Source organism: Centrocercus urophasianus, unplaced genomic scaffold (assembly GCF_019232065.1).
Source record: "Centrocercus urophasianus isolate 14NV4802_14NV808 unplaced genomic scaffold, USGS_Curo_1.0 seq_11, whole genome shotgun sequence".
In the NCBI taxonomy this organism is placed as follows: Eukaryota; Metazoa; Chordata; class Aves; order Galliformes; family Phasianidae; genus Centrocercus; species Centrocercus urophasianus.
Window position 1 is genome coordinate 24,239,180 of NW_024884253.1, and position 14,164 is coordinate 24,253,343.

At 37.2% G+C, this 14,164-nt stretch overlaps 1 protein-coding gene across 1 annotated transcript in view; it reads left to right on the forward strand.

Moving 5' to 3' along the window:
- Positions 1–14,164, forward strand: part of MMP16 (matrix metallopeptidase 16) — a 169,823-nt gene that overhangs the window by 78,746 nt on the left and 76,913 nt on the right. Inside the window, exon 2 of the mRNA XM_042839620.1 lies at positions 11,500–11,648. Within this exon, the coding sequence (XP_042695554.1) occupies positions 11,500–11,648 (149 nt within the window). The remainder of the gene's footprint in view (positions 1–11,499; positions 11,649–14,164) is intronic.

Genomic DNA, 14,164 nt, shown 5'->3' on the forward strand with positions numbered 1-14,164 from the left:
TTTTCTCATGTGTGTATGTTTATATGTATCTGTATAAAATTATATAACCTAAAGTTGTAACCTTGAAGATATTCCAAATAATGATGATTTTTCACCTTACTTTTATAATAGTATACATTTTCTATTTGTCTGATGTTGCTGATGGTGATAATGATTTAAAGATTGTAAGGAAAAAACTCCCTATTACTATTGAATCTTACTGATACAAATGACTCTTTGGAAGTGTGTGACTGAATGCAATGATATTCACAGGGCGTAAAATGATCTCTGATCATTTCCAACAATTTGAGTGTTTGCTGCTTGTAAAGAAATCGTGAAATGCATTTCCTTTGTTGGTTACTACATATCTGTGAGGGCTTTTCTATAATCTCATGGTTTCTAAAACAGGAAAAGCAAAAGTACAGGCAGTTACAAAGCTGTAGGATCTACGTAGCTCATTGTTTCTTTGATTGGTGTTTAGTTCCCTGCTTTCTTTTAAAAATAGCAAAATGGGAGAAATAACTACATTAAAATATTGTCAAAATAACTCAAAATAATGCTGGCAATGCATAGATGGATTAGTCTAAAATAATCAGCTTGCAGGTGAGTTATTGCAAAGTACAGGGATCAAAGGTGCTAATACCAAATAAATGACAAGGTGGGGTTTATTCTTCAACTTTGCGTAATCTTCAGGAGCGTGATGAGAGAATCACTTTGAACTCTTGCTGTCCTTGAGATACCACAAATTGACAGTTGCATTTAGATAGCATTTTATGCATTCCAAGACCTGTCTGGATTCTTGCAGTGCCGTGATGAGAAAAGTTTGAAAGCATTACCTGTACTTATTTTTGCTGCCAAGAAATTCCACTGATTTTCCCAGGAACACGTAACAGGCCTGTGGCTCAACCAGGACTGTTCTGACACCACTCATCATTTGATATATGCTAGTCACCTTAGCCTGTCCCTTGGTGTTCTGGAACCCAGCTATCTCAATGAACCAAGCAGTTACAAATGACAAGCCTTAGAAATCAGTAAAAAAGAAAAAAATCAATTGAGAAAAGATCAAGAATGTTCCAGGTGTGAACCTCCCAGAGAAAAGAGAAGGAGGCAAAAAAGAAGAGAGAGAAAAGGTTGGGAGGGACAAATAAAAGGACTCATAGGGACTGGAGTTTATGGGATCCTGTGGGCATTCTCCATGCCACAAAAACCGTCTGATGGTTTTAAGAGTAGACTACAATTCTTGCAAAATGTATTCTAGAAAACAGATTGCTTAGCTGTTAGGCAAAAACGTAGCAAAGTTGCAACCAAGTGCTTCTTTTTTTTTTCAGATTCATAAATAAAATTTGCTATAGAACAGATATTGTAGAAAGAAAGCTTTACGGAGAATTGGGAAGCGAAGGGGGGGGCGGAACAGAATTAGGACATCTGATTTAAACTGATCAAAGGAATATTCCATATCTCATGACATCATGTTGAAGGAGTTTTGAAGGGCGTGAGATTTCATCTCTGTCTTTTCTGCTGAGGAGGTGAGCTGGACATCATTTGGGGGGTAGTGAGCAATTCCTCATTCATATTAACATATACATATAGTCATAACTATTATCCTTTTTCTTTTCTTTATCTTAGTAAATAGTCTTGTCTCAACTGACAAGTTCAACTTCGTTGTTTTTATCCCCAGATCTCAGCTCCATCCCACTGGGAAGGAGGGACTGAGCAAACAACTGTGAGGTTGCCAGCTACCTGCCAGGTTAAACCATAATAGATTTAATGACTCAGCATCCATTGTACATATTTGGGTTGCTTCAAAATTAATGCTCCCTATTTATTTCCATGGAAACTACAACAGATATAAAGAGCACAACAACACTATTTGATAGAGAAAATTCTCAGCTACAAGACATTATTTTTCAACATAGTCACTGCCATTAGCTGTGCATTTTCACCAGTGATGAAAAAAAACCCCTCCGTACAGCTCCACACACAAAGATCTGCACCACCACTGCTGAAATACACCATCCTCCACTTCACTGTACTATAAATCCACTGTTCAATCTCCATAAATGTTCAGGGAACATTAGCGTATGTCAGTGAGCGCCATTTTTTCCCAGTGTAGAAATTCAGTTCCACACCTTTGCTTTATGTCAGATGCCATTTTGTCAGACTGTCTCTGCTGCTGTCTGTCACACAGCAACAACATGTAATGGAATATTGGTAGAAAAGTTCAACCTCCATTGCCATACCACCATTTACCTCCAGCATTATGGGCCATGGTAATAAAATCGGAGGCATTACTTTTCAAGCAGTCCTCCTATAACATTTGCCTGTGTTTCTTCTACGCTAGGTATTATCCTTTTCATGTGACCTTGCATTCTCTCCTTCCTCTAAGTTATTTCTTCATTTTGCATTAATCTAGAGAGAATCTGTTTCTGATGAAGGAATTTACTCTCATTCTTAGTTTGCCCAGAGTAGCATCATAGGAATCTCTAGCTTCTTATAGCAAACTATCTACTTGCTACTGCATGAACACTAATGATTAGTGTTGATCCTTTTTTTGTCCTCATGTTAGGAGTAGTGTGTGTGCCTTATGGGCATAGAGGGCATAGAAAAACAAAGTTTTGCTGTGAAGTCACTTGATCAGTGTCTGTAAGAATTGCTGTTTTGAATCAGACTTAGGGGACATTTGTGCTTGCACCTATATGCTCTTCTTTCTGTGACCTAAACAATACATTTGTTTCAAATGAGGAGTACTATATACTGTAAAAGAATGTATCATCTTTCTCTTTGATCATATGAGAAAGAGTCTGGAATTATTTTAGTTACTACAACAGATTTCAGAGGGAGAGGGAGGGAACAAAAGAAACAAACAAACAAAAAGCAGTAAAAATATTAGTAATTACTTATATGGATTTCTGATCCCTCTGAGATTTTTCCATCATTTCAACCAGTATAAACAGGATTCTGCAAGTCTTTAGGATTCTTCAGTTAAAAATCACAGAACTGCAGAATTGCAGAATGGATGAGGTTGGCAGGGACCTCTGGAGCCATCTGGCCCAACCCCTGCTCAAGTAGGGCCACCTAGAGAAGTATGTCCAGGACTATGTCCAGATTGTTTTTAATATTTCCAAGGTGGGAGTCTCCTCAGTCTCACCTACATAGTAAAAAAGTGATTCCTGGAATCTCCAGTGTTCCATTTCGTGCCCATTGCCTCTTTTCCTAGCACTGGGCAACACTGAATAGAGCCTGGCTCCACCCACTTTGCACCCTCCCTTCAGTTTTTTATTGAGATCCTCTCTAAACCTCCTCTATTCCAGATATCCCAGCTATCTCAGTCTTTCCTCTAAGAGATGTGCTTTAGCGCCTTCATCGTTTTCATGCCCCTGAAGCTTCAGATTTTTCTCTGAAGCAGTCATGACTTACCCAGCCAGATTATTCAACACAACATCCTTAGCATTGCAGAGCATTTCATGTTTTCAAAGAAGCTATAGAAATTCTAGTAAGATGTATGGACAGTGTTTCCAGACATACACTGTATGAGGGAGTGTTTACATCTACCAGAACTGTTAGTTTTATTTATGGAAGTGTTTCCACTGGTTTGGGTCCATGCCAGACTTCTCCAGAGATTTCTATTAGTGACTTGAGAAAATTTCCCTGAGAAACTATTGAGTAAGTTTATTTTCTGCAGTCAGCAATAAAAATGTATATATACTATTATGAGTAATGATCAAGGTACAGAGAGTTTTTTTCCAGGGCAAAAATTTGTGTCATAGTCTGTAGTAACACTAACGCCTCCCTGTACAGACACTCAGTAGTGAATAAAGAATGTAACTCCTGCTTTTGGAACTGAGTAATATCAGACCCCTGTTCCAAGTGTAATTCAGAGTCTCTCAAGCACAGCATTACATGCAGATCCTACTTCTTCTATTTACTGGTTATTTCTTTCATTCCAATTCTCTCAAGTTACTTTTATTTTTTTTTTTTATTTTTTTTTTTCCATGCACAACCATGACAGTAAAGCAAAAGATTTAGCACATCTAAACTAAAATAATAATAATCATAAATATTGGGGAAAAGCATCACTTTTTAATATATTTTGCCATCCTGCTTGCACCACTTCTTTGTTTTAGGTTACTAACCGGGCAGACCTGGTTAGTAGGACTTTTTGCAGTCTTGACTTGCAGTGGAATTACAATTCACCATATACTTCATGAGGAAATTCCACACTCTAATCTCTCTCATGATTTCGTATGGGATGAGATATACATGAACATATACTGGCAAATCTGGTTTCTTATTAAGACTTATATAATATGGATATTCAGTTTCCTGTTTGTTTTGTAGAAAGAACGCTGGAAAAAATGTAAAAATATACATACTAAAAGAGTGGAAATTCCTTAACTAAAATGTAACGTAGATTTAATATAGCTGCAGTAACAGTGAAGTCAGTGAAGCATAATTTGTCCTCTGGCTCACTGTGAGCTCAGCTCTGCAGGTTTTAGGACTACATCTCAGTATTTACTGTAGTGCAGTCTACAACATATACATATCCTGCAGCCTTCTTCTATTTAAGACCTTATTATGAATTTCTGAATCCATGTTGAAATTGTAGATAGTAATGTATCTGAGATCATGCCAAAGTAATATGTGAATTGCTTTTTTGAGTTTTTTTGTCATAGAAGAAAAGAAGTAGGCACATTTCTACTTGAAGGAGAGCTAGGTCATATGAAAACTAAATGTTATACGCTTGTGCTTTGTCTTTTCTTTGGCAAGAAGACAGTTGTTGCCACAGCTGATACAGTCACTGTTTGGCTCTCTGGTTGTACCACAGGGCCTATCACAGGATTGGAGTGACCACATGGCTTGTCATGAGGGTCAGGGCAACCACAGGGGGCTCATCAGGAGGTTACAGCAACCACAGGATCCATCAGAAGGATTGGAGCAGACACAGGGCTCATAATGAGGGTTGGAACAACAACAGGGGTTGCTGTGGGACTTGGAGTTGCTACAAGATCTGTCCTGGGAGTTGGAGCAGTTGCAGTGCCTGCTGAACATCAGACTTGAAGCAGAAAGACTGGAAAGCTTTGTGGCAAAAAAGGATCAGGGGTGCTTGTTGGCAGCTGGCTGAACATGAGCCAGCAGTGTGCCCAGGTGACCAAGGCCAATGGCATCCTGGCTTATATCAGAAATATCAGGACCAGGGAGGTGATCATCCCTCCGTACTCAGCTCTGGTGAGGCAGCACCTCAAGTACTGTGTTTTGTTTTGGGATTGTTATGTCTGAAGGAGGCTCAGGGGACAAATTTTTGCCTCCCCTTACAACAGCCTGAAAGGAGGGTCGTCCTCTTCTCCTAGGTAACAGTGACAGGACAAGACAGAATGGCCTCAAGTTTTAACAGGGTAAGTTCAGGCTGGATATCAGGAAAAACTGCTTCTCTAAAAGAGAGGTAATACATTGGAACAGGCTGCCCAGGGAGGTGGTGGAGTCACTGTCCCTGAAGGTGTTCAGGAGACATGTAGATGTGACACTGAGGGACATGGTTTAGGGGACATAATGGTGAGTTGATGGTTGGACTAGATGATTTCAGAGAGCTCCAATCTTAATGATTCTACAGTTCTGTTCTATAATTTGTCAGTCTTTTTTTGTAGACTAAGATTCTCACAAAATGCTGCTGGTCTGCATGTTTATTTTTGCTTGAAGGGGGAATTACGTAGGAATGGAATTTTTTCTCACCAGATAGGTATCATATACAGTGTACACTGTGTACACAATTTTCTATATTCTGTAAAACACATTGATGTCTTCTGTTAAAGAAAGGAAATGTCATCAATAAAGAACTGGTGGATACAGAATTAAGAGGTAGAAAAAAACAGTAGAAAATTCCTATACTCTTCTGTGCAAGTACTTATGTACATCTGGCTGTGTCTGGCTCTTTACTTATCAAGTAGACACAGAAGAGTCAGTATTAGATGCAGAAATTAGGCCTGTAACTAAGACATACCATTAGCTGTTAAAAACTTGCAGCAATACTACATCACTAGAAGGTAAGCATTGTGGAAATGAAAAAATGACATTGATGAATTATTCTTCAGATTCTAATATATTGCATCAACTTCAGCAGTTGTTTATGAATACCATAATGGTTTTTCAAGTGGTATCACTGTAGCAGTAACAAGATGGGATGCAAAATCTGATGCAGATATTAACTTCAGAAATTGCAGGTTAGCAGAATATATAATTAATTGGCCGATGTGGAGAAGTAATTTGACTATACAAATGCAAATTCTAGAGTTAGCTTATTTGCCAATATCACAGCCTTCAAGCTCTTTTCAAGATGTCATCAGCACTTAAACTGTTAAATTCCATGGTATGCAACAAAAGTTAGATTCCTAAATGCGTATTTTTTGGAAACATATATACTGAATTACACAGGCTTTTTAAATAATTTCACTTATAGTGTCTTTGGAAGAAACACCTTAAAAAACAGAAGTCAAAACCTTTTTGAAATTATGAAACCTCACACTTTTACCCAATATCTATAATAATTTGGTTTTTTATGATAAAATCTGAGAAAGGAGCAGGAATACATGAATAACAAGGATATGCAACTGCACTACTGAAGATGTTTGTGGAATGCTTGTTTGATTTATTAAGCTTTCAGGTTTTTAGAACATAAGTACACTGGAGTTTATGCTATGCACTGTCATTTAGTAACACTAATGACACATTGATAAATTCTCTTCTATCATAGAAATTACTGAGTTCTCAGATACTCTGATTATCATCATAATAATCTTGCTTCATCTTTAATTATTATATATGAGATTTCTTTGTTCTCAGTAACACTTTAGTGTCAACATACTGCTTTAAAGAGCACTCTTCTTTCCTTAACTAGTAAAGACTTGAATGGCTGAAATTCATTGGTGTATTTCATACACTTTAAGTTAACCCATGCTTTATCTTTTAGAGGAAACAAGCATACATACAAGTGGCGAAATTGTATCTATTCTGTAGCCAGATGGTGGATATAACCCAGCATTCGTATCAGATTCAAGTGAATATAAAAAAGATCTTTCTGTCATGGCTGGAAATACACACATCAACAAACAAACAAATGAAGTAGCCTAAGCATATTGGCAATGACATCCAAAATCTGGAAGGTGATACAACACATGCTGAACACATGGGTTCTGTAGACTGCTTCAGAACGTGCGTATCTCTTACAAACTCCTAGCATCTCTCTAGGTTTCCTCACCTCTGATTTTTGCTTAATTTTTTTTCCCTACAGTTATGAAATAAGAAGCTGAAATTGTGTGAGGGAATTTTTCTAATGAAGAAGATCATGGTGAAAAGCATGGTTTTATCATTTTAAAATGTCTGAAAAAAAAAAAAAAAAAAAAAAAAAGAGACATAAACATGAGTTTCAAGAAATGAGAACAAAATGTGTAGTTTTAAGCTAATTTTGTTTCCATTAATTCATCCAAAACAATATGTTTGAGTATTCAGTTTCTTCTGAACCTAACACTGTTCATTTAAATTCCAGTGTTTGTGAACAGGCCAGCAGTGGAAACTAACATACAAATCTAGGGCAAGCAGATGTTTAGTAAAGAGAAATTTTAGCTTCTAATTTGCTACAGGTTAGTGTGAATAATGAAAAGTCTCTGAGATTAAACAGATGGGTTATCTTTATTTTAAAAAGATTGGAGTGACTCACGTAAGAGAGTTCAAATACATAAAAGGCTGCTGCAGAGTGGAGAAGAATAATCAGTTCCCTTCACCTGTAGCAGGTAAAACGAGAAGCTACGGGCTTCTCAACAATTTTGCAACAATAGAGGTTCAACTCTGAAGCAAACCTCACAGCAGTAGGATGGGGAAGCACTATAATGGAGAGGGAAGTGATAGAGCTTGTTGTCTTGCAGCTATGTTTTTTCTGTGCTTACCATAAGAGGGAGGCTACTTGACTGTCAGATTGTTGCAGGGCAGAAAAGTCTTTTCCAAAAGCTCTACTCGAAGTAGCAGTATTTAATCTTCCTAAACAACATAAAAGAATGGGAGTTAACACTGATTCTGGAGTCTGTGTGAAGTGTCTGTTGACATCCTGGATTTTATGTTAACATAATTATAGGATGGTTTGGGTTGGAAGGGATCTTAAAGATCATCCAGTTTCAAATCCTTGCTGTTGGCATTGTTGCCACCCTCTGGCACAGGCTGTCCAGGGCCCCCTTCACACTGGCCTGATAAGTTATCCACAGCTTCTCTAGGCAAGTTTTTTCAGTGCCTCATCATCATTTGAGTAAAAAATTTCCTTCTAGCATCTATTTTAGATGGATCTACTTCACTACTTCCTTTTACCAAGACAATTTAGTTTCTCAGAGTGACAGATGAATAGCTGGCACTGTGCTATCATTACTGAAGTGTGTTAATGCAGAGAGACATTTAATTACATTAGTGAGGGAATGGGAAATTCTTGTGGCCATAGTTTCTTAAATAGGTTGCCTCAAAATTACAAGGATGTGAGAAAATTATTTTAACTTATTCTCCTACTGTGGCTGCCTCATTCTTGTTCTTCTCCTCTTTGTCATTTTCTCCTCCTCTATATTTTGGACTTAAGTTTCTCGTTCATAGTTCCCATCATTTGCACTGTGCACAGCTCTTAGAAGCATTTTTCGTTTATTTGGCAGACTGAGCCAAGGACCTTCAAAATCTGGTAGTAGAAGTCTGGAGAGTCTGAGGAATAACACAGGAATCAAATTTGTTGTCTTTTGTTTCATTTCATGATGCACAGTAATACAGAACACTTGTAGCTTTTAATAGTATCAGGACTTGATCTCCAAGTATTTACCAGTTACTAGCCTTTTTAGTCCAATTTCTCTGAATTTTCGGAAAAAAACGAACTTGCTTTCAGAGTGTCCTCAAATGTTTGAATATGTAGACTTCTATTTGCTATTTTGAACACAGAGGCAGTTTGCTCGTTTTACTCAGTGTTAAGGAGAGATTATCAGTGATCCTGTATTATAAGGAGGAAATAGGCTATAGTGTCCATTCTTGCTGTCTCTTTTTTAATTTTTCCCTGTGTCTGCAGCAGCACTGTGCTAAATTGTACTTCATCCAGTCTTTTCCTTTTCTGCCATGAGCAATACTCCCTCAAGCTCTTTTGTCGCTCACTCTCCTTACAACTTTTATAATTTAGATATCCAAAGCTTTAGCTACCAGTAAACTTGCTAATTTATAACCCTATATCCCCGTCTCCTTCAGTGGGGATGTTTCTGAGTTGTGAAGGGCCTCTCAAGCTTACCAAGCAGTTTTCTGTGCCCTTAGCATTTAAAAAGAACGTCATGGAGTGTTGCTGAGTGTCTGTACACCAAATTCATGCTGAGAAGGTGGCACTGTTTTAGACAGCAGTAATATGCTGTTCAGAATTACTTTTCTTCCGTAACTCATGATTTGTTTTAATATCACGCTGACATTCTTCCTCTTGACTTTTCTGCACTGACTTGATGAGTCTCAAGATAACCCCAGTTTTAAATGTACTCTTTGTAAATATTAATTCAAAAGAATTCTACATGTTACCCTGAAAGCACACTCTCTAAGTCAAACTGATCTGTTGCTTCCAATGTCTTGTTTCTACATATCAAATTGTTCTTGCCAGCCTTCCACCTCTAACTGTCCTTTCAGAGCATCCTCCAATAATGGAAGGAAAAGCAGACTTCCTACAGGAAATGAGAGATAAGCTAAATGATCTGAGTGATGTCACAAAATAATACAGACTTAAAGTTCACAAGTTCATCCTCAAAGTGGAAAAGCGCAAGTCAAGTGTATGCAAAGTTGAATGTAGTACAGATTGTAGCAATTCGGTTTAACTGGAAATAAGAGCATCATCCTGTCTGTTGAATATGCTTTTTTTCTCATTTCTGAATGGCTCTTGTATTTAGAGATAAGGTGAGGGTGAGAGTGGTTAGACTAAATCTTAATCCTGTCTGTATTTCATTCTTCTGTTGTCTGAACCACATGACATTTTTGAGATTTTTGTATGTACTGTGTGCTGAGCTCATAACCTGAAGATTTTCCCTATATCTAGTGCTAGTCTGATCCTTCCCAGTGTTTACCTCTAATATGTTTTCACTGCACGATAAAGTTAACTATAACAATAAATTGATCCACTTGACCTACTAGAGGTACTTCTGTGGGAAGCTTATTCTTTTTAGCTGTGTAAAATGGGAGTGCCAAACAAATATGGCTATCTGGACTGGACTCTTCCAGCTAAACATAAGGTTGAAAACTGTAAAATGCAATATTTGGCGTGTCAGATTGTGTGTCAACTGTGTGTATGAGGCTCACATAGCTCACAGTGCACCATAAAGGGAGAGTTTAGATAGATGCAGTTTTTTAATGATTCTGGATCTGTGAACTAGGGTATGACACATTTGAGAGAGGTGACTGAGTATAATTTTCTTTCTATTTATTATTATTATTTTTTTTAAGAATAGAAAATCAGACTTACGGGATTGCAGGTGATTTGTTACTGTGGGCAGTGAAAAGAAAGGAGTGCAATCTAACTGTAGCTCATACAGTGACAATATATGTATGCTTTTCACTACAGGGAGGTGTTCCAATCCTTGGATGGAAAGCTAAGACATTTTCAAAGATATATCATTACTCTCATCGTCTCAGAAGTCTTACGCTGTCTTTTGTATAGGCTAGATTTTTAGAATACTTAGAAACATTAGGATAACTGCAGCTACTTGTTTGTGAAACATTGCCTCAAGGGGACAGCATGTTTCTGAGAGTTTTCCAGGTGTACTTAAGATATTGGCTTTAATCCATAATGCTTTCAGTTATTTGGACCATGTCCTCTTCCTCTCACTTCTACACAATTAAGAGCATAAACAGTTGGCACTAAATCTGTCTTGATCTGAAGAGGAGGATCCTCTTACCAGGGAGATTCCTGGGAGTAAGTGCACAGACTGCTGCTTCCCTGTCTCCCAACCACTTGCTTTGCTTATGAGAATGCAATTTTTACGTTCCTGGAAAACTGAATCTCTCCTCTCTCTCTTTTTGTGTTCTTTGAGAGAAGATAGAGAAGCAGTGTAAGTGTGTGAGAGCTATTGTGAATTTATCATAGTTGATGAATATTATTATGTACCCTTTGTGACATATATTGTAGATTTTGTATTTCCCCTGCTTTAAAATTCTTTGAAGTGCATACAGCCGGGAATAGGTGCTTAAGCTGTAACTTCAAATAAATAAATACATTAAAAATATTTGAAGCAGGTAGTTTCAGATAATAAAGAGAGTTGACTCCTGGGTACAAAACACTGTAAGTCTTGAAAGAACAGAATCTTTATTAAAGGAGAAGAAATAAAAGCTATAAATAATTTCTTCTCTGCAAAAATGCCTCCAACAAACTAACAGGTTTTATGCTTGATGAATTAGAAATTTCATTATATAGCATACATAACTAATTACTGGGGAGCATTTTACTTACCTCTAATTTCTATTTAATAGCCACTGAACTTGTCATTGCAGGTATGGTTACAAAAGTATGGCTACCTTCCACCAACTGACCCCAGAATGTCGGTGTTGCGCTCTGCAGAAACCATGCAATCAGCTATAGCTGCCATGCAGCAGTTCTATGGCATTAATATGACAGGAAAAGTGGACAGGAACACGATTGAGTAAGTAACTGGTACTGAACTGCTCTTGACTTTTCTGTTTCAGGAAGAATAAAATAGAAATGGAAAAACTTTATGACACGCAAAGTAGGGTGACCAGAATACCCAAATAGCATTCCATCTTCAGATGGGGAGCAAAAATCTTTCTGCTTCTCCTTGACTTTTTTATTTTCATCTTGTTCTGCTGTATTTTATGATAGCATGTAGTCAGCTGCCACTGCTGAATACATTTGAGCATGGGATTCTAAAGAAAATGTTTCAGGGTTAACTAAAGTAAAGGCCAAGAGTACAGTGTGAAACTGGAGAAGCCTAGTCCAAACGGACAAGAATTCACAAAATGTTTCACAGTGGAAAATCTTTACCCCAAATTCCTTTATCCTCATTGCGAAACAAAACAGTTAGCACACTTCAATGGCCCATTCATTTCATGGTTTCCAGTAACAAAAGACCAAGTGTGGGCATTTTCACATGCAGAAAAATTAGATTAATTTTGCATGCCGTTTGCAATTATGAAATATGTAAGGCAGGCAGCATATGATCTTGTGCACAAATTGTATTGAAAAGAGATTAAAAGTCTCTTCCAAACAACTCTATACTATGACAAATTTTAGAAATGTAACAGAAGTATTGAGAGAAACTTATCAGGTCCTAAGACTTGAAGTTGTGGTGATTCCATTTAAAACACAGTAAGAATTATCGATGATTTTAGAAGAAGTTACTTTGCTTGAAAAGCAAACCGTACCGAAATAATACATCCAACATTTACCTTACTGAAGTATGTTCCTCCTGTTTCTCTTAAGTGTTTTTTGGGAGGAGAAAAAATTCCTTACCAGCCCCAATCTGATGTGTCATCTTTTGTAAATTCTTTTCTAGTAAAGTAGTTGACATGAATGATTTTTTAGTCATTTACGGTTTAGGGAAGAGACTGCCTAAAATGCTGGCAGAATTGGAAAAATCGTTTTATTCCACTGGCACATGCATTATTGCATTGAAAAGCAATAAAGCACAGCAGATTTTAGGGCTGCCCTAAGGGGAGGTGAGTCGATTAAACATCCCTCAGTTTTGGAATTTAAAGAGCCTTGAAAAAGGCAATGCAATAGCAGTAGGCTCAGGAAATGCCTTGCGAGGGAGCTGTGCTCAGAGGTATGTTTATGATCAAGCCTCCAGGGTGGAAAGACTGGGCTCTTTATACAGCTTCACTGATTGATCCTTGAGGAGAGAATGCTACTACACCCACTGCTTGTAGCCTTATAAAGACACATTAGTGGCAGCTTTGTAAGAGGCAATATATTTCACTAAAAGGAAAATAATCTGTTCACAGGTAGAAGTAAAGAGAGACTAGAGAGTAGGAAAGGAAAAGTAAAGCAGAGACCATCTCTTGCTTTAGAGCATTGGACAGCAAGATAAAACAAAACAAAAGCTAAAACAAACAAAAAAAAAACAGACATTTAATTGCAAAGGGAAGTACTTTATGTTTGCAAGATTGTTCTCATTTCTTCAGTCATATAAGAGGAAGAGGAATACAACCATGCAGCAGTCCAAAGCATTCATTTTACAAGCTATTGAAAACTGAATTTTCCAGTCACGAGTTTCTTCCACATAGAAAGATAGACTAGCACACAGCAATTCTTTGGTATGCCAAATGCCAAACTTATGCCAAATGAATCACATGGTCACATTTGGCGCTGTATTAACTTGAGTCAAGCTGGAAACAGACCTGATTCTTAAAGACTTGTCTCATTTTCATTGAGAAAAAAACCAACTCATTAAATTCAAGTTTGCCTCAAGTTACTATCATTTTACAGAACTGAATATCCTTACATGAAGTGGCTATGTAACAAAGGATATATATATTTCTAATTGTTCATTTAAGGCAGTGATTTGTAAATATTTGCAATCATTTTCCATTTTGTATATATAGAGAGAATACATACCGTTTTTTGGCCAGAAATATGTGACAATTTAACATTTCTTTCTTTCTGCTTAATATAATCACAAAAAAATACTGGGATTTCAAAATAAAGACTGCAGCAGGAACCTCACAGAAACATGTTCTCGTCTTGTGCATACTTGCTTCTCTAGCATGTCTTGAAAGGTGATTACGAAATGCCTCTTAGTCTGCAGAAGAATGAACAATTAAAAGAAGTTGTTGTAGTAACTTGATAGGAATAAAGTTTGAGAATATTAACAGAGAAATAATGTCCTGCAGCATCATTATCAAATGTCTCCTGGAGGAAGCTTGTTGTTCTTAGAGACAGCTAATCCCTCATGGACAACTTTGACATGTATAATTGTGAATAGTGTTAATCTTCCCCCTTCTCAAATTCACTTAATTTTGCTATGTTTTTTAATTTGTTTCCCAGGTGGCTTGAAAAACCTGTTATATGCTTATTGCTGGGGATGACGAACAATGAGTAGTAGAAGTAGATCTTATCATAATACTGTAAAAAATGAGGGAAATTCTGAATGGAAGTAGTATTACAATGCCAAGTCCCTTGAAAATACTCTCTCAAATTTGC